At 47.6% G+C, this 26,029-nt stretch overlaps 1 protein-coding gene across 1 annotated transcript in view; it reads left to right on the top strand.

The window, feature by feature from the left end:
• Positions 1-2,110: 2,110 nt before the first annotated feature.
• Positions 2,111-26,029, top strand: part of NEURL1B (neuralized E3 ubiquitin protein ligase 1B) — a 154,395-nt gene continuing 130,476 nt past the window's right edge. The window contains exon 1 of the mRNA XM_026122697.2: positions 2,111-2,242. Within this exon, the coding sequence (XP_025978482.1) occupies positions 2,200-2,242 (43 nt within the window). The 5' untranslated portion in view covers positions 2,111-2,199. The remainder of the gene's footprint in view (positions 2,243-26,029) is intronic.

The raw sequence follows: 26,029 nt of genomic DNA on the forward strand, positions 1-26,029 counted from the left end.
GTAGGCAATTTTGAGTTCACGGCTTCTGAATTCAGGCTCTTGGCACACTGCTTTAGGTGGCAGTGACATCCCTGTTACTAAAGGGCTAGGAAAGCTTCTCTGTGTGCTACTTGCCCTCCTCAGGGATGAGAGTGCCTCTAAGTATTGTCTGGGAACAAATGGAGCAAGACATCTCCCTTTTGCTTGGAGAAAGTCTGAGAAATAAGTGCCCTGTTATAACTACTGCTCTTGCTCAGAGCCCTGGACCAGAGCACCCGGCTCGCGCCCTGCCTCTAGCCCTAACGCACTGAGGACAAGGTTGAGTCCCACCGGGCGGATCTGCTGCGAACACTCGGCAGTTCTTCTACCTTGTACTGCTGTTCTCATTGTTGTCACAAGTGCCATTACTGGAAACCCAGACTACAGTAACGACCCCAGACCTGTCGATGAGGTGACTATAAATTGCCATGTCTGAGGATAGCCCCATCAGCGCCAGGAGGCTGCTGCGAGGTTGCTGAAGTCCTCGCGCAGAGACTTGTCGTATTGCACTCACCTAGTGGAAGAGATAAGAAGCGCATTAGCAGATAGGAAAAGGAGCATCCGCATGTCACAGTCACTTCCCTGCTCACACTCACGTTAACAAAGTTTCCTCTACCTCAGCTGGGCTAAGGGGCGCCGGGGCATTGCGGGGACGGAAGGACAGCAGCATTCCTGCAAAGGCTCCGCTGTCCTGGCTCTCTTGGACATAGCCATGTCCCTGGCTAGAAGCAGCAACGCACCCATGTTCCCATTACGTGGTGTATGGCACTCAGAATTGGATGTGTTATCTGCATCTAGGCAACGCAAAGCTGCTGGCATTCAGAAATAAAGTTCTGAGTGCAGCTGTAGAAGAGGAAATTGGCTCTGGGATAAACGCTGGCCTCCTTACTGTCTTTTTCCTTCGTTCTCTCAGTTATTCCTGGGGTAACTGGGCTGCTTTTTACTGTAGAATCACTCAGGAATCTCAACCCTTCTGTTTTGCTCATTTACTGCTTCTGAAACCCACATCAGTTCCCTGCAAAACTTAAGAGCAAATGAGGCAATGGGCACCGAGTGTCCCGAGTCAGTGGCACTCATCTCTATTATAAATCTGGCACCCTTGAGGCACAAGAGGACCATGTACAGTCTGAGATGAGGGAGAAATCTCCATTCTGACATGCGATAGTTGCCTTTTTCTGCTTGTGGACCTTTCCCAGAAGCAGTGGTGCTTCAGAGCACAGCTGCACACTGAGGCAGATTGCTGCAGGTGGACTACTGGTCTGGACTAGAACTGTGGGTTTTTAAAGTCTTTTCAGAATGGGAAGCAATTTTAATATATTACTTTTATCAACAGTTTGTAGGGACCGTGGAGAAGCCCTTCCTGTTGTCTTATGCCTGGAGTCTGTTAATGCAAAGTCTCAAGGCATGTGACACTACCACTGGGTTGGCAGAGGTGCAGACAAGTGGCTTTACAGGGTAGCATGGTTGCACCGGTGCAGACGCCTGGCCCTCACATCGGTGTGGCTGTGTGGCTGCAGGGAAACGGCCTTTGTAGATTGAGGTGGGTGCAGGGGTGCAGACGCCTGGCCTTTATAGCCTGGCGCGGGTACACACAACTGCTTTTAGAGGTTGACATGGGTGCACGAGCACAGACATCTGGCCTTTACAGGCTGCCATGGGTGCAAGGCTGCAGATGCCTCCTTTTACAGGCTGACACGGGTGCCACAGCACAGATATCTCCCTTGACAGACTGGCACGGGTGCGAGGGTGCAGATGCCTCCTTTTACAGACTGGCACGGGTGCGAGGGTGCAGATGCCTCCCTTTACAGACTGGCATGGGTGCCAGGGTGCAGATGCGCCCCTTTGCAGCCTGACAGGTGTGCATGGCGTGGACGGCTGATGCCACGGCAGCGCCCGCCGCCGCAGCCGCCACAGCCCGACTTTTCGGGGAGGTGCTGGAAAGGCCCCTCCGCAGCAAGCGGCTCGCAGGGCCCCAAGACCCCGCGGCCACGGGCAGCCCGTTCCCTGCTACAGCCGGGTCGGGCCGCCGGCGGGCCCCGCCCGCCGCCGCCGCCGGTTGGCGGCCGCCGCAGCGGGCGGGGCGGGCGGCGGTTTCGAACCGGCGGCGGGAGCGCGGTGTTGTCCGCCCGCCTCGTCCCGTCCCGCTGCTCTGCGCCCCGCTCCGCTCCACTCCGCCCGGCCATGGGGAACGTCGAGTCCGTCCCGCGCGGCGCCGCCGGCCCCGGTGAGTGCGCTGGGGGTGTGACACGCGTGGGGCTGGCGGGGAAGCGCCCCCGCTGCGCCCGGTGAGCTGTGGGTGCACTGGGAGGCAGGTGTCGGTGCGCTGAGCCCCTTTGCTGCGCTGTGCTGATGGCCCGGCTGGGCATCCCCATCGCGTTTGGCTTTTTTTTCCTTTATTTTATTTTATTTTGTTTTGTTTTTTTTTATTTTTATATTTATTCCCTTCCCCTCCCCAGCTGGGATTGTGGCAATACCATACTTTTGTCCCCTGCAGTTACTGCCCTGGAAACGGTCCTGCCAAATCCACCCTCTGTAATTCAAAGTCCTTCGCTCCAAAATGGCCTGCCAATCCCAGCTCGCCAGCTGCTAAAACAAACCTGGGAAAACAAATCGCTTCGTGCTGTCCCTGCGGTATCGGGTTCTTGTTGCCTTTTATGCCTCTCGCGTGCGCGCGTCCAAAAAGGCCAACCGAAAGCAGCCTGGTTGGCTGGATTTGAAGGGAGCTCATAACTGAACTCAGCCAACCGGTACGAGATGCCAGCTCCGTAATACAAATAATCCTGTGTGGGAATAAGAAAAGTCTTGGGTAACGTGTAAGCTAGCATGAAGCATTGTCATTGTTATTATTTAGTAGCAAATTTTGGCAAGGCTGAACTTGTTTCTCGTTAACCCCTCCTCGGCCTCAGGCCTTCAGGATCCACATGCTGTGTTTCAGGTAGCCTCGTGCAGAGCTGAGCCAGTGCATGTTACCTGTTGCAGGTTCATTTTTGAATGAAGTGTTGTAATGCTTCGTTCCTGGCTTTTGATGGAAATGTTAAAAACTTTAGCAAATTTGTTGGTATTCATAGCCTAGTCTTATTTGACAACCTTTAAAAACTTTTAATTATTTAGTTAGTATTTTCTCCCCCTCCGGAGAAAAACAAACCAGACTTTTTGCTGCTAGAAATATGCATTTTAATTAAATCACAACATTGTCATGAGATCTGTAGTGTGATGTGCAGCAGGGCAATTTGTAAAACTGCATTGCTACCTGCTCGTCTGAGCTTCACATCCAGGTCTGTGTGGTATTGAGGGAGGGGAGGAGAGATGGGTCCCTCTGGGGCTTGTGCCAGGGACCTCTGGAGAGCGGGGCTGTGTTGCCCTCCTCTCAGGTAGGTGGCAAATGCATTTGCAGAGATCCAGCTCTCCCACCTTAAGCGTGTTTGCACTGATACCAAGTGCCACCTACTGCAAAAGAAAAGGGAGCATAGAGGCAGTGCAGAGCAGGCTGTTAAGACCTCTAAATCTGCAGTAAATACTTCCCACTCCAAGAAATAGGCAGTTTCAGGCAGTAGGCAGAAGAAGAAAAGAAAGGAAAGAATTTGGATCCTTATTTTTCTACTGGCTACTGCTCTCTCAGGTGAATGGGGCAATGCTGAGCTCAGGTGTGTGTGTACATTAAGGGAGGGCCACTGCTATTAAGTAGGGTGTTGCTAGCAGCTGATGGATGGAGCACTGATCATGTTCTCAGTGAACGAATGTGCTGGGTGCAGGTGCTGTTCTGCCTCAGCTGGTTCTCATGTTTCCTGTGTTTTGTTCTCCTGGGAGCTACTAAAGCTGTGTTTGTTTTTTGGGGTAGTTGGTCACCATTAAATTTACATGTTTGCTATGTGATTGAAGATTATTTCTAACCGATGCATAACTGCACTTCCTAATGTTGGTTTTTGTTTTGAAATCCAAACATCTAGGCTTTGATTATAAAACTGGTCCTGCAAAGCAGTACCTGAGATAAAAACAAAACAAAACAAAAAAAAAAAAACAAAAAAATGTTGAGTTTATAGTATCAGGCAAGTCAGACCTCAATAATACGTTTAGCCAACAGTTACTGCTGCATTTCTGTTTGCTCAACAGAGAATATAAATGCATTTGTTGGTGTCAGTTCCAGGACTGGATATCAGAATTTGAACCAAGATTGAATTATTGTCAAGGACTGAGAAAGCAAGCCTATATATAAATCTGTCTCCTCTCAATGTAAAGACATTTCTCCATTTGCAACAGAAATCAGACGAGTCATTTTCCAAAGCCAGTAGCCCTACTTGTGTTCTGACCAGTTGATTTCTATGCCTTCCCTCTTGCTAACCTTCTAGCTATGCCTTCTTCATGTGCCCAAGCCACCCATGTTTTCTAATACGGCTTCCACAGGGGCTACAGTTTCTGCAGCGTGAACTCTGTTGGCAGTAAGGCCTTTATTAGGGATTACCAGGTATAAACAAATCCACGCTGCTGTGCACTCTACTGATGTGATCCTGTGCTGTTCACATCATACTGAGTCTGTGCTAAAGTGTGTAAAGAGATGCTCTGCCCAACAGCTCGTATGTGGTCAGCTGCAGCAGGACTCATTTTGGTGAGTTGGTGGCAATTCCAAGGGCCAGATCCTGCAGATGTTCACAGTAAAGGGTGATGCTCAGTCATGGCTTGCTCTGATCTTCATGAGATCCCTCTGGCTTTGAGTTCTCAGCCAGCTCGTTGTGCTTGCTTGGGCATGGTCCTGTTTCTTGTGTCTCTTACGGCTGACTTTGAATACACTAGGAAATGGTTTTGCCTTATTCCAGCAGACAAAACAAAACCGCTTTCTATTTTCTGATTCAGCTTGGTTCTGAAGGCGCCCATCCTCTTTGATCTGTATCGACTACACCTTTTATCCCTAGAGAAGCTACAGGTGAGTCCGCTCTATAGGTTATACCCGAAGACTTAGACAACCAGACTGTGTATATGCAGGTGTCAGGAGGATGTTAGCTATTGGCCTTTATCCTGTCAGGGAGGCTGTGCTTGACAAAATTGCTTGCTTGAGGTATCTTGTTCTGACGTGAAAAATGTCAGTGTTTCTAAGCCCCATAACACTGATTTGCCTTATTTTGCATGCACCGTACTCCCCATTGGAAGGGCTAGTGAGAAAGGGGATATATGTTCTCTCTAAGAGCAAGTGCGTTACTGCTGTGGCTGGGAACTTCCTTCATCTCTAGCCTTCACCGAAGTGCCAGCAGAGAAGTATTATTTTATGAACGGTGTGTCCCTGTCCCCTCTGCTCCCCGGGGGACACTTGGCTCCGACAGAAAAGCGTCAGGTAGAGAGGAGGGCGCTGGGGCTTGGCCATCGGTCACTAGAGGGCAGCCGCGATTAAAAAGTCAGCGCTGCTAATACGTAACCGGGCAGAAAAAAGGGCTGAATAAACGCCGGGGCGGACACGGCGAGCCGGGCTGCAAGGAGGGCACACGGCCACCCTGGTCCCCAGGAGAGCAGACCTCTCCTGGCGGCTGGGAAGGACACGGCTGAGAGGGAATCCCGATGCCATAAACGTGTTCATATGCGAAAACAAAAAGGAAAGCCTCTCCTTCGAGGTCTAGTGTAAGTTTTGGAAGCTGGCAGCTCTTGATGGCTTAGCTGTGCTGTTAGTGCAACAAATACTTCTTATTTCTGGACTGCTTCTTCTTTTTTTCCCTGCTGCCTTGAGCACAGGTGCCTTTCTTGGCACCGCAGCGGGCCGACACTTGCTTGGGACTGTTTCGGATGCAGGTGGCTGGGGGCTGCTGCCTGAATGAGACGTTTCAGTTGAGAATTTGCCTGAGGTCTGTATATGATGGCTGGAAATCAGTGTCTATTTTAGCTTCCTGAAAAGTGTTTGCAACAGACAGGCAAGTCTCCAAGGGGTAATTATCTCTTGGTCAAAAGTAGCACTCCTTTGAGTGGGAGTCCAAGGAGAGCTTCTGGCTCATGTAAACTTTTTGTTTTAATGTTTCTTCAAAGCCACTGACCAAATTTAGCTGCCTCCAGGTGCAATTCACCTCCTTCAGACCACTGGGAAGCATTTCAATGTGGCAAGAGCTTTGAATTCTTTACATCTTGTGCAACTCAACAAGGTCAAAAGTCACTGAAAGCTTTCTTTGAATAAGACAAGTTCACTTCTTATGTCTGTATTAGCTCAGTCACGGAATGATTGTCTCTATTAATGGTCTTTGAGTGCAAACCCAGATTGCAATGGTAGGGAGTATTAGAGGTCAAATTGAGGCCACAGGCCTCCGTAAGTCACTTTTTGGCTGTTGGTCTGGGACTTCCAGTGATCCATCAGTCTGGTTGGAGTGCTGGAGTTGTGGTTTGTATGTATGGCAGATCACAAAAATGGTTGCAAATGTTGGCAGATGTGCACATCCACCTTGTCTTGCTCAGTCTTTCTCCACCTGGCCAGCAGCTCCTCAGTGTCTGAGTGCAGCTTCTGTCCTTCCTTCCTTGTACTTTACTTAGGAGCCCCCAATAACCTTGTGTCTCCAATCTTCTGTCTCTCCAGCTTGCAAGTGTTGTCCTTGTGTGTTGGACTGCTTGTTGGGGTGGGCAAACTGCCAGCAACTGCTGAGTGAGTACTTCTCTGAACCTGTACTTTGTGTTCGTCAAGTCTTTGAGACTCATTTTTGAGCCCCTCTAACCATTTTGCAAGTGCTTTTGGGACCCCTGCTTTGACACCAGTTGCTCAGCCTAGAGTTGGGTCCTTCTGCAACTTTGGAACAGTTGGACTCCTCGTTTGAAAAAAATCTTTCCTGGACCCATTTTTCAACTGAATAGCTATGAGCAAATACTCGAGAGTTCCCTGGAATGTGGCAAGGGAATTGTGGGGATCTGGGCAATTCAAGGAAAAGCCCCTCCAACACTTCTGAAGTCCCTTAGCTCTAAGCTCTTTGTTGGGCCTAGCCTTACTTTACAATGCTTGGGATTCCCTGAAAGCTATGGGATTTCTCCCGCTGAAGGCTATCCCTGAGGCCCTGATGCTGTAGAGGCAAGAGGATTTTGTTACTGAAAGGTTTCATTTCCCCCCTGCCCTTGTAGCAAAGCAGTACAGCCAGAAGGAAGAGACAATTTCTGGGCTTAGGTGGCGCCAAACCCTCAAGAAAGCCTGTGCCTGGTTTTTGCATTGCACTGGGGCTTCTGCCCCACTGTGGATATGGGGCTGATCACTTTGCCTGTGACTCCCCTCTGCAAATGTGTGTAACAGCAGGTCCCAGCTGAGCTCTTACCTTACCTAGGTGACTTATGACTTATGCACATGGTGAACAGAAGGGAAGCTGACTCTTTCTTGTGGATTTAAGCATAATGCTTGGCTGGTATCTTGCAATACTTGATTTGTGCAGCTGGGAACTTATTCATGTGTGTTTTGTCCTTACTGTCGTGCTGCTTGCTCCTAGTCACCATACCCGGCTGCCAAAATATTCTGTACTGCAGTTAATTCCCACATGAACTGTGTTTTCATGCATTGCTAGTCATGCATGGATTACCAGTAGTTAACTTCTGAGCTGACCTGCTCACATTAGGCTCCAGGAGGGCTCAGTTAGCTGCAGGGAAAATAGATCACTCTCTTCAAGTTAAGTGTGGTTTAAAAGAAGTTTTCATTTTGCACCACATATTCTGTTTTCTCATTATGAAAGTTTTTGTGCAGACCTGCTGTTTATCACTCTGCAAAAAGCTGTAGAAGGTGCCAAGCTCTAGTTCACTTAGTGTCTTGGGACCTTACTGTACCTGATAGCCTTAGGTGTGCTTTTAGTGACAAATGAATAACGCTCATGAAGATAACCAAGAAGGTGATGATAGAGAATACATGCTGTGTTTCTTCTTTAATGCATAGTGCTATTTCAGATCAGCCTGGAAGCATGGGCACATGGGATTCCCACCACCCCAGTGTCCTACGGCTGCAGTGAGCTGTGTGGTTTAGGAAGAGGTGATACTTAGTAGTGCTGTCTTGGCAGATTCTGACTAATTCTGGCTCTGGTGTTTGCTGGTAGGCAGCTTTGGATTGCCATGGGACAAACACTAAGCAGCTGGTGGGCTGAGTCACCCTGTAACAGATCCCCATTTGGCCAGGGGACTATCCAGAGGAGTATTATATATAATGCATTAGCACCTTGCTGTAGCTCACCTGTGGCTTAGTAGCCCAGAGGACAAAGATAAGTGAGCGTTTTTCCCTTTAGTGTGGAAAGATTGAAGAGGCTGAATGATACACTTGCTGATCTTTCTGCTTAGCTATGAAATGCAGGCAATGGAGGTTGTTCCATAGGGCTTCTTCTTGCTTGCTTTTTTCTTTTATTCCTACATACTGAAGTGTGACCCAGCATGTCTTTTGTGCTGCAAATCCATCACTGTAGGTTGTATCTTGGGCTTAAATGTCTGCACAGCTGCTGTGACTTGTCCTGCATCTGCTTTTCAGGGAATTATAAAATGAAAGAAACCTAAAATCTATTTGCTTAATAAAACATGGACAAATGTGTTAGGTCCTAGATGAAGTGACCAGTTGCCGGTGTGTGGGCAGATGGGATGACACTGTTGTGTCACCCTGTTACACCCCATCAGGGGCAAGTGCCTTATCTGCTCTGCAGGCTGCTGTACATACCTAAAACTGAGCGCCCACATGCCCTGACTGGAAAGGACCCTGGTTTCAGAGTCTGGCTTTCAAATAGTTAAGTTATAAATGCCTGCTCTTGCCTTGAACTGGAACACAAATGTTTATCATTTCTGTTACTCTCTTGATGGCTTTCCCATTAATTTAGTGCTGAGAAAGCCGTTTCTGGCATCAGCCGAGCGCCAGTCTGAAAGTCTGTTGAAGTTGTGGACTTTTCCCATCAAGGGCAGTAGGTTTGGTTTTACAGTCCTGCCCTCCGCCTGCCGAGGTGAAGCCTCTCCCATGCTTACGGCCTTACCTGTGCCTCTGCCCTTGCTGCTCGAGGCTGCTCCTGTGGCCGGAGAGCTGGCCCATGCGGGAGGCGTACTGGTCCTTCTGGGATGGGGCTACAAATCCTGTGGTGGAGGGTGAGAGGGTGTGAGGGTACAAAGGAATCTTTTAGAGACCTACAACACTAAAATTCACCCAGCCCTCTATTGTCTCTATTTCTGGGCCTCTGATAAAAACTAAAGCTTGGTTCTAAATAACATGCAATATTTCAGCAAGGAAAAGCAAGACAAAGAGGCTATTTAAAGCTACCGTCTTTCCAGGGCTTGGCTCACAGACTCTGCTTCTTTTGTGTCATTGTGTCTGTGGAAAAAGCATACAAGAGGCTAACGAAATACAATGTGCACTTCTAAGTACAAATTTAGAAGGCATGCAAAGGTCAGATGTGGTGTACGCTCCGGCTGGGAGACGGAGGCTTTGGGCTGACGCTAAGTTAACTTGAATTTTTTGTAATGCAAGGCAGGAATATAAAAATGTACAATAGATGGCTGCACAGATGTAGTATATACCATGTACTTCAGCAAATACAATATACTACCCTGTTCAGCTTATTCCCAGGTGCTGTTTGTGAGTTTGAAAGTTAAGGCATTATTTTCTACTCATGGCTCTGCTCTGTCTTGCCGTGTGATCTTGCATGACTAGTCTACTCTCTCAGTACCCCTCAGTGTCCCTGGTTGTATAATGAGACTATGAGTGCATATGTAAAATGTTTCAAGATCCATAAAAACAAATGCTAAATGTAGAGGTGTGTAATAGGCCAAACCTCAGCAGGCACATTTATCTACCTACAGATGTTACCTCAAGGCTTAGAAAGCCCCCTGAAAAAAACTGATTTAACTTGTTTGGATATGATGAATCGTTGCTGTTGGCCTTGAGGGTGGGAGGAAGCAATGGCAGTGGTGAGGGAAGTTGTCCAAACAAAACCCTAACAAACCCTGACCCCGCAACATGTGCCCTATTTGAAAGCAGCTGCAAAACTATGACACAGGCTGTTAACCTGGGATGCCTTTGCTCCGGCAGCAGGATGAGTCCGATGAAAGCGCTTGATAAAGGCTATGCTGGAGGCAGCGGGTTGTTTCAGGCCCTCCGAGAGGAGGGGGGCATGGGAGGGAGGCTGGAAATTCCCCCGGAGGAAAAGATAAGGGGGATGTGTGAGAAATTACAGCCAACAGGGTTGTGCCGCGCTGGTGGGGGAGAGAAAAAGCTGTTTGAATATTGGATCTGGACAAACTGGAGGCTGCTAGTCATGAGGGGGAGGGACAGTCTGAAGGCTGGGCTCTAGAGGCCAGATGGGATCTAAAACCCTGCTGCGAGCTCAGGAAAGCTGGAGGTGGGAATGTCGTCTCAGCAGCTTTGGACTACATGGGCTTGACCAACCTGAGCTCCAGCTTGGAGCACCCTATCTCAGCAAGCCCTCATCCGAACACCAGTATTTCTTATGTGACCAGGTTTTAAGGCATTTTACACTTGTGGGGTTGTTTTACTGTCGTGATTGTCTGAAGGGGAAATTAAGGCATGAGATGCTACAGCTTGTCTGTAGTAGTTCACAAAACCTGTTGTGAATGGAGGGTGTCAGTTCTCCTGGGCACAGCGGTCCCTCGGAAAGCTTCAGAGAGGTCAGGAGTCCTGGCGAGATTCCCTGCTGTCACCTCCGAACGGTGCTGCCTTCGTGGTGCTTAGGGGATCTAAAAATATCATGTTTGTTCAAGCCATATCTGTGTTTCCTTTCTTCAGTGTTGTGATGGATTTTTGGCCGCCTTAGATTAATTCTCACAGAAGATTACTTTATCTTTTCAGGTGTCAAAGATTTTCTTAAAAAAAAAAAAACAAACAAAAAACAAAACACTTTCATGCTGAATTAATTTGTTCTCTGTCAAACCTGTTTTGTTTTTTCTGCTTGAACCTTATGAGTGGGAGAATCCAATTCCCCGAAATGCGTGTGTGCCTCTTCTCCTGCGTGTGGCACTCGCATGCCAATAAATTCAAACCTTCAACCTGCAAAACCCTGTGGAGAATCGCAGCCCTCAGTCCCTGGTCTGCGAGGTAGGGCTGCCCCGGGAGCCCCCATCCCTGTGCAGTGGGATTCAAACCACCACCCTTCCCCAGTAAAGCCGTGTATGATCTTGACAGCGAGAGCGAGGAAAGGCAGGGCCTCGACACCTTCCATTTGGGCAGGGAAAACTACTTGGCAGAGGACCGACGGATGGAAACCTGGAGCCCTCCTTTCCCTCCCGTGTCTGCTCGCGCCTCGCGGAGGGATGCCAAAGGCAGTGGGAAGCAGTAGTGACAAGAGCTATTTCTTATCTTACCCACACCCAGATATGTGGTTTATGTCTCCGGGGAAGAAAGTGCACATTGCAAACTGGTAAAGCAGCTTGTTTGCAGCCTGTGAGCTGTCTAGTGTTTTCTGATTTCCCCCCCCCCCCCCCTTTTCCCCCCCCTTTATTTGTAATCTGCCAAATGCTAATGAGGCTGAGACAAACAACCCTCTCAAGTACAAGGCAGTAACGATAACCCAAGCATCTGCCTGGGGCTGTGACCTGGGGCGCTGTGGTAGCTGGGTCCCTTGGGAGATCCTGGGATTGCTGCAGTCACCAGAGCTCACCTGGGCGCCTCATTCAGGCTGTGGCTTAGCTAGGTGTGGATGTGGCTTTTCCATCGCAAACAGTACAGTCAGCAGTGATTTTTAGATGCTTCAGAGCTTCTACTGAGATCAGCAATGCTTCCTCCAGTTTTACTCCATATCCATACTCGCGTGCATGCAGAGCAAGGGAAAGAGCCCAAGTTTGTGCTTGGCAGCAGGAACGTGGGGAGTGGGAGCAGTTTGGTTAATGAAGAAGAGCGGATAGAGCGAGAAGGAGAAACTCATTTCTCTTTCACTCTTGCGCATGCATGTGGAGAAGCCAATGCACCCTGAGCTGTTCTAGGTGGGCCGTGGGGCCACTGCTGTGATGAGCGCGGTGCTGTGCTTTCCCCAGCCCCAGCTGCACGTTTCTGCAGGCTCTGGGTGCTCCCTGCTGCTCCTGCCATACAGCCCATGGGAAAGGGCTGGGTTGCAGGCGGGAGCGGGATGGCCCAGGGCTTGGGGGAGACGTGTACCTGGGATGGGAGTTGAGGGGTTGGGGGAGGAGAGAGTCTTCAGAGGAGGAGCTGCAGAATAAGAGAAGGACCATCAGAAAATGAGAAGTAGTTGCTTTGTTAAAACACATAATTCTATCTATTTCTGTAACTAACCTTCTGCCTCTCAAGGCAATAAAAAAAACCTTCAGAAAACTTCAGGGGTGTTTGTGCGCTGTCTTTGATTTAGCTGGTCCTCATAAACCAATGGCTTTTGCATAAACACGGTCATGATAGACAGCATTATCTCCTTTTTACAACTGTTAAGCATCTTCGCTCCCCCAGCAACAAGGTGCGTGCGTGTCTGTGTGTGTTTGTACACACACCGAGCGAGGGGACGGGGCAGGACAAGCCCGGACAGAGCCTGCTGCTGCCCTCCCTGCTCCGAGTGCTGCATTCCTCCCGGTCCCGGCCTCTCCTGGGGGGAGGATCGCTTGGCCCCGTGCCAACCTGTCACTGAACGCCTGGGGCTTAGTGGTCGTCAGATCTGACCATGGGAAAATCGGATCCGTTCCAAAGAATCCCAGGCTGAGCCTTAAGCTGGCCAAGGATATGAGAGAGCAAGGGACGGATGCGCAGAACCCCCCTTGGGTCGAGTCTTTGGGGAAAGTACGTTCTCAGGACTAGAAATATGCAGTTAGAGATGGTATCACTGGTTCCCTTTTGCAATTTTCATTGCTAATCTGTGCTTGAGTCTCACAACAGAGCTTGGGGTTGCAGCAGAAGCAGTCTGATTACTAGTTTCTCTGACTCTGGCCCCTTGCAGTCTCTATCAGAGCTTACATGCTAAGCCCAGTATCTGCTGGAGATAAGGGGGACTTTCCTCTCACCCTGTGTGCTGGTTGTGTAGGCTTTGGTGATGTTTTTTCAGATAAAATGAACAAACACTGTGTCCCATGACGACTCTGAAAAGCTGAAGGCTCCAGACATGGCACAGCACAGACTCCCCATTGCAGGCCTTTGTTTACTCATTTATATATATATATATATATATATAAAAGAAACTTGCAGTCTTGATTAAGGAGGAAAAATAATTGTATAGAAGTGCCAGGAGCATAACTGGTGCCAGTGGAAATCAAAAGTGACCCTTTCCTTCCCCCTCCACCCACCTCTTTCACAGCATAGTAGTTTGCTGGGAGGGAGCTTTTCTTAGGAACTGCTGGACTTGCTGCAGCGGTCATTCCCATGGACCAGCAGAGCCCTCCAAAAAGCTTCCTGTGTCAGATGCTTCAGAGGTGAAAGAGACTCTGGTAAAAGTCCAGGTGGGATAATCTGTTGCTGACCATAAAACTGTCATCAGGATCTCTTCGAGACTATCTCAAGGGCAGTAGCTACATGCCGTAGGATCATTTATTAAAAGCTTATCAGCATCTCTTGCAACTGTGGGAGTCCTGCTATTTAGATGATGGTGCAGTCTGTTCCCTTTGAGCCATCCTTGCTGATCCCTGGCCACACAGGGTCCCACTGTCTCATTACGTGTTTCGTGGGGAGTGCTACTCTATTTTCAGCTTTGCACCACTGTTGAAGTCTGCTGAATGTGTCCCTGTACCTGGGTTCACTGGGAGAACAGAAGCTCTCTGTGTGCCATTCCTGTGCCGCTTGTTGTCACGAGCAGAGCTGGCCGTGCTATCTCGGTTGTTTGAAAGTTGTCCTTTCCCACTGCTTTCCCTGGCAGCTTGCCAGAATACTAGCTCATCATGAACATTGCAATCTCAAGATATTCTTACCTTGTCGTGGGAGTGCCCGACGCCTGCAAGAACTGTTACAACAAGGCAGGAGGGAAATGGGGAAACCTGGACTGGCTCTGTCACGTTTCAAGTCTTGACTCCATGCTCCTTGGACACCCTGTGGCTTCCCAAATCCTGTGAAGGGAAAGCAAGAGCAGAGCCATCCAAGATAGCTCCCGTCCCCTGCAGCTACTGCCACCTCTCTTCTTTTGCAAGACTTCTTTCTCAGCTAATGGCTTCTTCCTGCTACCGGATAAAGCGTGCTTAGCACTGCCAACTCTGCTGTTGAAGATGTGACTGCAACTGGTGCAGAGCCCGAGCAAGCCTTGGTTGAGCTGTCTTGGCCCTGAGCTGGCAGTGGGGAGCCCATGTTAAGCCGTGCTGCCCACAGTGCTGTAACAAGCTTGGCACTGGCATGAAAGCCGGCACCGGCATGAAAGCCGGCACTGGCATGATGGCACAGGTTGCGCTGCCTCTTGGTAGTTTGCACTGAAGACTTCTTGTGGAAGCTCAATGCTGGCAATGCATTGAACGGTGTGTTTACTGGGAGGAGTACTACAACAAAACACTGTACTTTTGTGCAATTATATGGTGTCTTTTTAATCATTTCCTGAAACAAGTCTGTCCACACCCAAACAAAGATAAACAGCCCATCTTGAAAGGTTGCACAGACAAACACACAAAAGTTATCCTTAAAAGCATCATTTTTCCCCCCTTATGGACACCTGCTCCATTCACCAAAGAAGGGCATCCAAGAAGGCTGAACTAAGATTATCCAGTATGAACTTCAGCAATTACTGACTTTCAGAGCCTTTATTTTGCTGCCTCAATGTGCTTGTAATCAGTGATTTTTGTTGGTGAGAGGAAAGGTGGAGTTGGGATTTATTCTGCTACCCACCTACTCTGTATTTTAAGGTGCACCTTTGAGGTCCCCTATCATTTTCACTGCTGATGTCTATAGTGATATACTGGGCCTGCAAGCTTTATGCTGGATGGGGCACATCACTAATTTTTTTTTTCTTCTTCTTCTCCAGGTTACTCTTGCCCATTTTTGTGTGTGCTGAGCACAGGCCATCTTTGAGCTGCCCAGACCTTTTTCCTAAGTGAAGTTGTCTATGTGGGGCTGTATGTGGTGGTGAATAAATGTGATTTCTTTTCTGCCTCTGTTAGTCTGGAAGTGCCATTGCTGCATGACAGCTGCTATTGGCTTGCTTGTCTGAAGTTTTTACAGCTTTCCTTAGGTAATAGTTCAGAGGGGAGTATTTTAACCCCTCTTTGCTCAGCCTGTTTTCCAAGTTGATAAATCTAGTAATCAACATGGGGAGTTGGTCTTTAAAAGTGAGAAAATTGCCCTAATGAAATTGTTTATTCCTCCTCCTCCTTATTCCTTCTTTAATCAATTTGTTTCTTTGCCATTTCCCATGACTGTCTTCAATAGTGTCTTGTGAAGAGTCTCATCGACAACTACGTGAAAATCTACGTGTGCTATTGGGAAGCTCTCCTGCATTCCCAGCTTGATTTACCCATCCTGCTTTCCTTGGTGAGTGTTGTTCTGGCTGGCCTGTCTTGCACTGCAAAGCTCTAGACAGGGGAATGTTCTGGTTTTAATTAGCATCTCAACTAGTTTATCAGATTTCAGCACCATGATAACCAACCTGCCATTCCTGGACTCACTTTTCAATAGAGTTGTAGTTCTTGCTACCCTGTAGTGCTTTAGTCTGTTAGTTTTCATGAAGTGCATCTCTGCTGGCTCTGATTTATATCCCTTTGGAATTCAGTACTGTTCTTTTCTTCCTTAACTGCTGGAGATCGAGGTGACCCACAGAGTTATCTGAAATTTTCCTGCAAATAATCTCCTAGATTGACTTTTGTTTTTAGGTATTTATCCACTATAATTTATGGCCACTCTCCATTGGCTCCAGGAAGATTATATTTCTATATTTTTGTACCATTTTCCGCCCACCCCCTTCCCTGCTGATTTTTGTCTCCTGTGCCTTCTTTATTTTACCTGTGCTTATGATGACTCCCTCTGCTATCTTTGTCGTCTGGCTCTTTGCTGGAAAATTGCATTTCAGTTTTTGCCTTTGATTTGCTCTTAGGCTGACTTTTTCTCTTGTTTCATGGCAGAGCATTGCCTGGGCTTTTGTACCAGAATTAATGTGACCCTTGGGGCTATGAAATAGGAATGGACCTGGACAGGAGCGCTGATTCTGTCTTTCCCATGTCGCCTCAAGTCTTTGGGGATGTTCGGCCTCGGTGACCAATGAAAGATTTGACCAAGAGAGGGGCCTGAGCAGTGATACTTAGAGCTGAGCCAGGATGCAAGCAAAGTTTGCCTTTTGTGACTGATTGCAGCCCCTGTGGCCATGGTGTGGACCCTGCTGCACAGGTTATGCTGGCACTGGGAGCTCGGACACTGAAAGTCTTTGTGGCATTGACCACATTGCTGATGACTCTGGTACTAAAACTGCCGGATCCTCCATGTCTGTCTGGCCTGATACCAATTTCTTCTCAAAGGGTCTTCAAGCTGTCCTTTCTTTCTTCTTCCTGAAGTATGGCGGAAGTTCTTCTCAGGCAACCATGCACCTAGGCAGCCAGAAACTAGGGTAGATACTGGAAGTGGCTCCATCAGAGGAAATGAAGAGGTAAGGGAGCTCCAGGGAGCCCCTCTTTTGGAAACCCCATTTAACTTGCTCATCAACTTATGGTCTCCTCGCTACGTGAAAGCTTATGCCAGAGAACCGTCACTGTATTCAGGCCTATATTTTCCCTTTCAGAGAGGCTCATGCAGCCTCTGCCATTGCCCGGCATGTTGGTAGGCAAAAAAACCTGAGAGTCAGTATGACCGACCCTTCCTCCAGCTCCTAATTTGAGGGAGAGCAACGTGAATTACTACAGTTAGCACGCAAGCTATCACGGCTTCTTAGCAAGGGTCTCCGCAGAACTGATCCAGGCAGGCAGATGCAGTGTGTCAGCATGGCGTTAACGTATTTCTGGCAGAGGCTTGCGTTATCTAAGGGTTGGTGGATTTACAGCCTGTGGGAATCAGATTGCAAGCAGAAAGCCAATACAGCTTTTCTCCCAATGTTCAAAAGAAGCAATCTCACTGGCAATCCAGGAAGCGAGCAGTTGATGGGGAATGTCTTGGCTGCTGAATCTGGAGTGCAGTGGGTGGATCGAAGTAAAACTTTCTTATTTCATCTTTATTTTAGTGACTCACTTGACACTTGACTTTATTTTTTTTAATTGTGACATGATTGTAACATGAAACTTTGCAGATGGAGAGCTGACAGTAACAGAGCAAGATCATTTTGCTCAATGAGGGATTTGGTCACACAGGTCTAACATAGGGTCTGATATTCCTTAGTCCTGTCAGATTTCTGTGCCAGCCCTTCCCCTACTTTGGACCTGATCCAGCTTGTATTGTAAACAGTGGAAATGTCATGTTATAAAAGGGTGTTCCTGGTTACTGAGGTCCCTTTAGATCAATGTACAAAGCATGGTAAGAGCTTGCCTGCTGCTTGTCATCTCTGCCTGGAGAGGACATCTCCTGAGCACTAGCTAAGCCTGTTATGGCATATCTTAGCTCATGCTGCAGTTGGCATAAGGCCTGGCCTGTTTTTTCCAGGTAGTGGAGGCAACAGGTGTCTCACATCCTGCCTCCTTGCTGGAGGACGTGACCTAGAACAAGGTGCTTGGCATTTCTGTGCCTCCATGTTTCCCCACTGTTAAATGGGGATACCATTGACATTGCCAGTGTTTTCTAAAGCATAATGGAAGTGTTCTGAGATCTGCTGAGAAATAATGTACACAGGTATATTGACAGTATTTTGGTTCAAGGGGCCTGTTAGCATCCTGCCTGCCCTCTGGCATAGCACAAGCCATAAGATTTCACATAGCTTTTTCTATCTCACATCCATATTATGAAGTGGTTCCTCCTGACTCAGTATCTTGAAGTTTTTTGGCAGGGAGAGAGCACCTGTAGGGAGAAAGGGATGCTTCAGATATTTTCAAAGGTCCTTAGCTGCCTCTGGCAGTTAGTCAAGATGGGTGAAATTATGGGTGAATTATCTTGCAAAAATAGCACTGGGCATCTCTGGGTATTTAATAGCTTAAAAAATTATCTCTATGTGGATAGTATTCTCACTGCCATCACCAAATCTATTGAGTGCAGGACTGGGCCCAACATCTGATTCAATTCCTGATGAATCATTATTTCCATTACTTGTTTTTTTCATAATTGCTTTTGCTAATCCTCAACTGTATTTGCATTTGCTCAGCGTTCACCATGCCCTCCGCCTTCATCCCTAGGTAGTAGTGTCAACATCCTGCTTGTGTCCCTTGTAATGCTCGGTGGAGCTATAAACACAGGAGAGGAAGATCTATGGTGCAAAGATCAAAGCTCTGCTGAAATGAGGGAAGCTATGGCAATTTACACCAGCTGCAGGAATGCCCACAGGATATTCCATCCCTGCTGGCTGGAACAGCAGAAAGTTGGTGAGGAAAATGTCCTTATTCAAGCATACCTGACATGAATAAGGTGCAGGGCTGAGCAATTGTCTGCTCCTTTGTTTTGACGTGTTAGGGTTAAGCGAAAAATCTTTTGGGCTTCTCTTCTAACTGCTACATAGAGTGAGACCTCTTACAAGCTCTATAGCCTCTTGAGTAAACAGTAGCCCGTTAAACTGCTGCCCCAGGAAAGATGCTTTCTGGCAGCAAACAGCCCTGTACAAGGCGGCGTACTTCTGATTAAAAGGATTGTCAGGTTAAGTAAACTTCAGGTACTTTGCATTAACCCAGTGGTGCTGTGTCAGAACAGTAAATACTGCAGGAAGAAAAACACCCAAGCAGAACCTGGTTGTAATAATGAAAAGAAAAGATGTTCTTTTTTGAAGCTAAACTGAATTTGCAAAGTGTCCTCGCCCCAATGTGTGTCACTGAAACCCTTCAAATTGGGGTCAATTATAAACAGCTCTACTTCATTCAACTCTCCAAGGAATAGAAGGAGAATGGGGGCCAGGAAAGCTTATTGAATAGAAAGGACAAGACCTTAAGAAAAAAAGGGGGGGGGGAAAGGTGTGGGGGAGGACAAATAGCTCCTCTCCAGCTTCTCGGAAGGAATTGCAAACAATGGAAATGCATGTAAAACCCAAGACAGAAAATTATCTGCTGTGGTTAACTCTCCTGCATAGGCAGCTTAGCTCCTGCAGCCATCTGGCCTTGTGACCTTCTGCTGCTCAGCACCAACCTCATCATTTCCCTTTTGTACTGTGTGGCTGTGTGTTTATGTGTTTCTTCCACTTTCATTGAGGAGAAAGGTTGCCAGTGGGCAAACACTAATCCATCCTGACAGCTCTGCCCATCTTCCTACTTTGGTCTGGCAAACAGCTTGATTAAGGCCCCAGGGGCTTTATTAGTGCAGCTTGTTGCCTGCAAATTAATCAACAGGTTGCATGTATTTAATTCTTTGCTGGAGTTGGTTGGGAAATGTTCTGTTTTGCTATAGGCATTAAATCAACTCTTGAACTGGTTCTTAAATACTATGTGGCAGAAATAGCCAGAAGTGGTATTTACAGCCCTGATTTCTTGGGGCAGGATGTCAGACAATCACACAGGCTCTGCAGGTGCTTTTAATCTGGCTTCAGGCCTCTTAAAGAAATTTGACAGTTTCATTTATTTCTCTCAGCCACTCACCCACCCTCCATAAAGGAGCCACTATTTCTGCAAAGGACAAGTACATGAAACCTGAAATGGATCTATATTTTGCTTGATTATCTGTATGGAGTCAGATGTCATCTGAGCCCCTCCAAAGTAGAAGTACACTCTGGAATGGGACCTCCTTACTGTTATGACTCTTGTTCTGGTGTGCATGTGAAAGTTGCACATATGTTGTTTTTTTGCAGTGTTGTATGTAGGTGCAGACTTTCAGAGTTTGGGTTTGTTCTTTCATTGGTTTGTGCTTACAATATTAGGATTAGAAAAACATGTAGTTGCTGTGGTTTAAATCTAAAGATTTGGTAACAGGCAGAAGTTTTAGGGAACACACGGACTTTTCAGGCAGCTGTTTGCATACCAGAGTGATGATGACTAATGTGGTATTGATATAATGTGTTGGATATTCTCTAATTATTTCCAAGTTCACATGAACTCTAGCCGTGTGTGTGTGTACATTAGGAGACCTGGCTCCTTATCTCCATTTTTGCATTTCTACGTGACCTGACATCTCCCAATTGCTGGTGGCCTGATCAGTGCATTATTTCAGTGTGTGCACTCCTGCCCATTAGCGTTGTGTGTCTTAGATGGGACAGATACTGAACTGTTGCTCAGGCGCAAAGCAAGCCCTGTGTGGGCCAGCAGCACTCTGTGCATGGAATTCCTCCTGATCTGATCTCTGATCTGGACGTCACCCCACAATGAACAATCGTGAGAACAGTCTGAGCCACATGGCTTGTATTGATTATTTTTAGAAACAATTAAAGATAAAATAAGAATGTGCCTATTGGGCAGTTGTCTTAGCTGAATGAGAGCAGCCGGCAGAAGGAGAACTGCCGAGGCCTGTTGGGCTCTGCGTGTTCCCCCAGGAAGGATGTGTTTTCTGCTGTTTGCTCCGGCTGGAGAAGAATTGTTGTTCTTGAACATTTGTAGGGAATTTGCCAGTCTTCTGTCTTCACCAGCTGGGCAACATCTGTTTTCTGAATGATGTTGGTAGAAATTGTCACAACTTGATAATAATTTTCATGTCCCTTTTACCATAACGTTTCAGAGCGTCTTAGTCCTCAATTTAGCTTTGTTGCAGCCAGTTGAAAACAGTTTTGTTACTGTCTGTATGCCAGTAGGGATGAGAGACACAGAGGGTGGAAGTGGACTGCTCCGAAGGTCCACAGGCGGTGACCATCCCTCTACCTCTGCTGCAAGCTCCTGGTGTGGGTGTTGTCTCATGGCTGGGGGCTCTTGCCTGCCTGGGACTCAGCCCTTCGGGATCGTGCGTGGCTCTGTGCCCTTCTACTTTAGGATTTTCATCTTCTCTCTTCTTCTCCAACCAAGCTTGGGCGCTCTTGCTGGGAGCTGACGGCTCAGTGCAGATGCTAATACCTCAGGCTGACTTCTATTTTGCTGATGGTGATTTGGAGACAGAAGGAGATAAATGCAAGCTGCTTCCTGTGGTCAAGGAGGAGAGTTGAAGACTCATGAAGTCTTAGTGCTCTGTGTGCTTCTAGCCTCCAGACCCATCCATACCCTGTGATTGCATTGTAGCTTACAATAACAGAAGAAAACTGAGAAATTAAACACTTCTCTCTTGTTCATTTGCCTGTGCCCTGGCTCTCCACTGCTCGCAGCAGCCAATTAAGCTAACCAGTGCAGGGTGTGAAGGGCTGTCAGATCAGAAAGGCAACGTTCCCTGTCTCGGACTAATGCAAATGAATCTCCAAAGCCTCAGTACCTGGCAAGTAAGGCCCCAGGAGGTTTAGCTCCTTAGCAACTGTGGTTGAAGCACCTTGTGGAAGCAATAGGCGGTCTTGGAGGTACCCACAACCCGTAGCTGCAGAGCTGTACTAACTGCTTTCCTGAATCCTTATTTAGAATGCTGGAGATTAGCAGAAATGGCAGGCTGGTGGAGGAGAGGATGTTGAGGCACTTCATTGAGTTGAAATTTGGGAAATAGGTTGGAGCTCCAGTTAGGGGAATTTCAGCCCTTGTCTTTGGTGCAAACTGTGGATGGGCAGGAGGTATAAGGAAGGCTGAGAGGAGGGGATATGGATGAGGTTTATGGTGAAAACCCACCCACAGTGGGACAGAAATGCTGATCTCTGAGAAGCATGAACAGAGCTCTTAGTTTGAGATAAGAAAGGATTTTACTCTTGTTACAGCACTGCAGGGGTAGGTGGCTGCCTGGTGGAACAGGACCTATGATGCCTTGGACAGCCATTTGGTGAACACGAAGGGAAGGTGCTACCACTTGTAAAAGGTCCCCTGGCAAGAGGCTGGAACATCTGAAGGTGCCAGCGTTACCTGAGCAGGTGGATCATCCAAAATGACTGCTGAAGAACCTTTCCGGGTCTTAGCAGAAAAACTCATGCAGAGAAATTGCTTTATCCATCATCTAAAATGCAGTTATGGTTAACTTAGTCTTACAAGTGTCCTTTTTTATGGTAGACAGAGCGGGAAAAGAGGCATCTCTGAAGGGACATTTAAGCCATGAGACTGCTGGCTACCACTGTCTTGAAGGTTTACGGAGTCTTAGGAGAATGTTGGCAGAGAGGGCAGATACCAGCAGAGCAGAGGTGGTAATAGTTGCCTTGTGCAGGGCTTTTGTTGGCAAAGTTAGATTATCTTCTTGCTGAGTCTGGCCTCTGTATATCAGAAGCAAAGCAGCTGACTCCCAAAACTTCTGCCAGTGGAGACTTTGCCTATGGGATGAAGATGAGTTTCCACCTCTTTTTCCATCTCTCAGGATGTTCATGTTTCTCTAGTGTTGAAGACGTGAAAGCTCAATCTCTTATCCCCATCCCTGCCTGCCAGCGGGTAAATAAGAAAAAGAAATACAGACCTGTAAACTGTGGCACTTGGGAAAAGAGGGGAATACATTCAGTCTGTATTCTGCACTATGTCTAAGCCAGCAGAGCCAATTGGGATGCATAAGTGAATCTGAGACCTGTCATATTCATAGCCAGTCATGTAGTAACTCCTGGCCTTTGCACAACAGCATGACAGCACGATCGCAGCTGTGACGCATCGATCAGCCATGCCCACTGCCTGACATTCATTCCGGTTGCCAGGCAAGGAGGGGTGACCTTTTCAGAGACGAGGAGGAGATGGTGGAGGGAACAGTAGGTAGGTGGGATGCAGTGGCCATTCTGAACAGGGCCCTGGGACCACACTGTGTTGGGGGATTCTGGTTGAGTCTTGGGGTTTGGACACACAAAATGAAGCAGATAGTCCCTACCCCCTTTGCTTATTTTTGTACATGCGGAAAACCCCATCCCTGAATGCAGCACAGCCTGCCCACTTGGATCAAAATGAAGCTTTCCCTGGTGGGGCCTGCCGTCTCTGTGGGATGCAGTGCCCAAATTAAGGAAGGGAGTATCAGGATGGTGCTTGATAAAATGCTATTTATGGGTTGCTATATATCTGACTGTATTGCTTCTGGTATAGGAAATTTCATGCCACTACTCCTGCTCAGTATCGCATTAGCCACCAAGCAGTGGTCCCTCACAAAGGATGGTTTGGATCTTGTGATCTGTTTAGACCAAGGTAGTGTGAGTTTTGCATAAAATTTTATCTGCTGCGTGGGCTTTTGCATAGCACTGTCCAGCTGCCAGAGCCCTGCTCTGCTTGCACCAATTCTGGAGTAAAACCTTGGCTAGCTTATCTGGAAAACAACCTTTTTCAGGTGCTCTAGAGGTCAGCAAGAATGTGGAAATTATTATGAACCTGTACATCTGGATTGGTACCAGTGGTACCATCAATCCACTGAGACAGAGAGAACCCTGTGTAAATGAGTGCGGTGGAACACTACCAGACATAACCTGAAATGACTTAACAAGCTGCTGAAGTTTTTAGTGCATGTGTTGTCTTTTTTTCTTTTCTCCTTTTTTTTTAATTTAAATTTCCTCTGACATTTCATAGGCTTCATCACTCGATGAGAAGCCAAGATCCATGTGAGTGTGTGCGGTAGGATTGTTTTTAAATTTTATTTTAAATACAGATGTCTGGAATAACTTTTTTGCACACACTGTAGGAGTGTAAAGGTTTCTAAGCAACATCATTTCATGCTGTTTGCATTAGAGAATGTAAAACAGGGTTCCTTTTTTAAAGTCTCTGCAGTGCAGGCATAATTACAGGATTCCATTAGGCAGCATTGTGTCTGCCGTGAAGCCTGCCTTAATGGAATATTCTGCCTTGTGCTCAAGTCTTACCTGCTTTCTGCTGCGACTCTTAAGGACTTAATTAGCGTCATTATAGGCTGCCACCCCCTTCTTCTGCCCTGCGTGTGAAGGGATAATGATCTGTCCAAGTTAGGGAGTTTGCTTCCCATGGTTAACGGCACCACATGGAGGGAGTGTTTCATAGCTCGCTGCTGCTATCTTGAAGTGAACAAGGAGGAAATTAAAAAAAAGAAAAAAAAAGAAAAAAAAAGTAATAAAAAGCATTTCCTAGATTTCCTAGGAGCAAAAAATATACACTGTGTTTACTTAGCCTGATCTTAGCCATTGAGCTGGGATGGTGTTTGTCCCTGGGAGATTCCTATGGAGCTACAACTTGTAAAGCCAAACCACGTGCAGCCCTGGGCTACCTTATTCAACCGGCGGCAGCATGAGGTGGCACCTGGAGCTGCTGGGAGCCTCTGCGCTAGATACTGCTTGTGTGCAGCAGAGCAGCCTTGTGCCCAAATTCCTCAAAGAAGGTGTCAGGAGCCATACGGATGCAGAGAGCCCAGGGCTTGGTGGGCCAGGCTCCCTCCTGCCTGTGATTTCCTGGGTGACAGACTGCACGCAGGCACATCTTGCGTATATCTAGATCTATGTCTTGTCTCGCCTGTACATGCAGTTCCTGGTCACCACCCTCGCTGGGCGTGAGGAGCTGGCGTTGCGCTGAATGCAGACATCGTCGGTAGGTGGGAATGGCAAGAAGTGGCAGGCTTGAGGGCATGCTGCTGGGAACGATGGCTGCGTCAAGGCTATCCTGGGGCTGTGGAGGGTGTGGGCTGGTGGGGCAAACCGGAGAGGATTGCAGCATGCCCCAGCTGCTACAACCACAGCTACAAGGATCCTCTCAGCTGTGCAGTGCTTGCATGTGATCAGGAAATGCTGGATGGTCATTTCTGATCCCTAATGCTTCAGTCGTAAACAAACTTTGCACTGAGCTGCCCAAAGGAGTTTTATAAACATCTGGGGGGTTTCTGCATTTTATGAGATGAAGAATATTGGCTTTTGTACCTGAGAAGGTGCCAAAGAAGTCTTTATTACTGGTTAGGTAACTTCTCTGGCACGTTGCCTTAGGAGCACTAGACGTTATTAATGAGGTGTGCGTGTGCTATGGTGCATGTGTTGTTTTGCGTAACTGCTGTTGCTGCTACACCCTCTGTGAGCATGTAGCTGTAACATTTTCCTTAGAGGTATACACCTCTCAGCCACCTTCATCTCTCTGGAGTCCATCCTTTGCTCTTCTTTCTATTCTATCTGCTTCAGGCTAGTGATCCCCTAGTAGGTTTTCTCTTCTTTGCTGGAGCTTTACTCGCATCTTCCGAAGAAGATTTACCTGTTACCTCTGTTCCTTGTATTTCTCCATGTCAGTGGGAAGTGGCAGGAAGAGCAGTTGGGGACAGGAGCTGGTATCATTTGGGACCTCTGAGCCTGTAGCTAAGCTGCATTCAGAGGAGCTCCTCAAAGGCTTGTGGCCAATCCCTTGTGGTGTGTAAAGAAAAGAAGGAAGGAGCTGGGATGGTGATGGATTTCCTCCATTTCCTTTGACTCACTTGGAGTTTTGAACATCGCCTGTTCTCTCCCTCACCTCAGCCAATGACATCTGGCCTGGGATGATGCAAGGAAGCAGCCCATGCCGATTGTTAATCTCCAAAGCCAGAGCTGAGGAAATATTCTTGGATCTCATTATCACCTTTTCCATTGTGCTTGTCCAGGATGACTCTCCTATGTTGTCCAGTCTTAGTGTAGATTGCTGCAGTGGTGAAGTACCTGATGTTTTCCTCCAGAACTGTTTGGCAGCTTCTCTGGCTCTTCCAGCCTCTGCCCTCAAGGAGCTGTGTGTGATCCTGCTTAGACAGCTGGGGAAAGCTCTTCAGGCCTCCCATGCAGCAGCACAGAGCGTTACTTGACATAACGTTATCTTCCGACACTGGAAGGCTCAGACAGTCCTAGGCCCCTAGCATAAAGTCTTTGAAGAAGTGTGTCTAAACTACAGCTGTCCTTTATGCTTTCCAGTGAGATGGCCAGAGGTCTTGAGCAGCGTTTGGTCCATTTTCCTTCATAAACACTACAAATGGTGCCAGATGGGATTTTATAGGATCACATCCTCTGTCCTATGCTCTGTGTATTTTAAATAAACCTGGGAGGGGGTCTGGGTTGGATCCTTGTTTGTTCTCAAAGGGATTGATACAGGCTTCAGAGTCCTCATTCATCCATCTTCCATATGGAGATAAAAAGTTTTGGCTGAACACTGCTAAATGTGCCGTCATCTATCACAG

This window comes from Dromaius novaehollandiae, chromosome 15, assembly GCF_036370855.1.
Source record: "Dromaius novaehollandiae isolate bDroNov1 chromosome 15, bDroNov1.hap1, whole genome shotgun sequence".
NCBI classification, from domain to species: Eukaryota; Metazoa; Chordata; class Aves; order Casuariiformes; family Dromaiidae; genus Dromaius; species Dromaius novaehollandiae.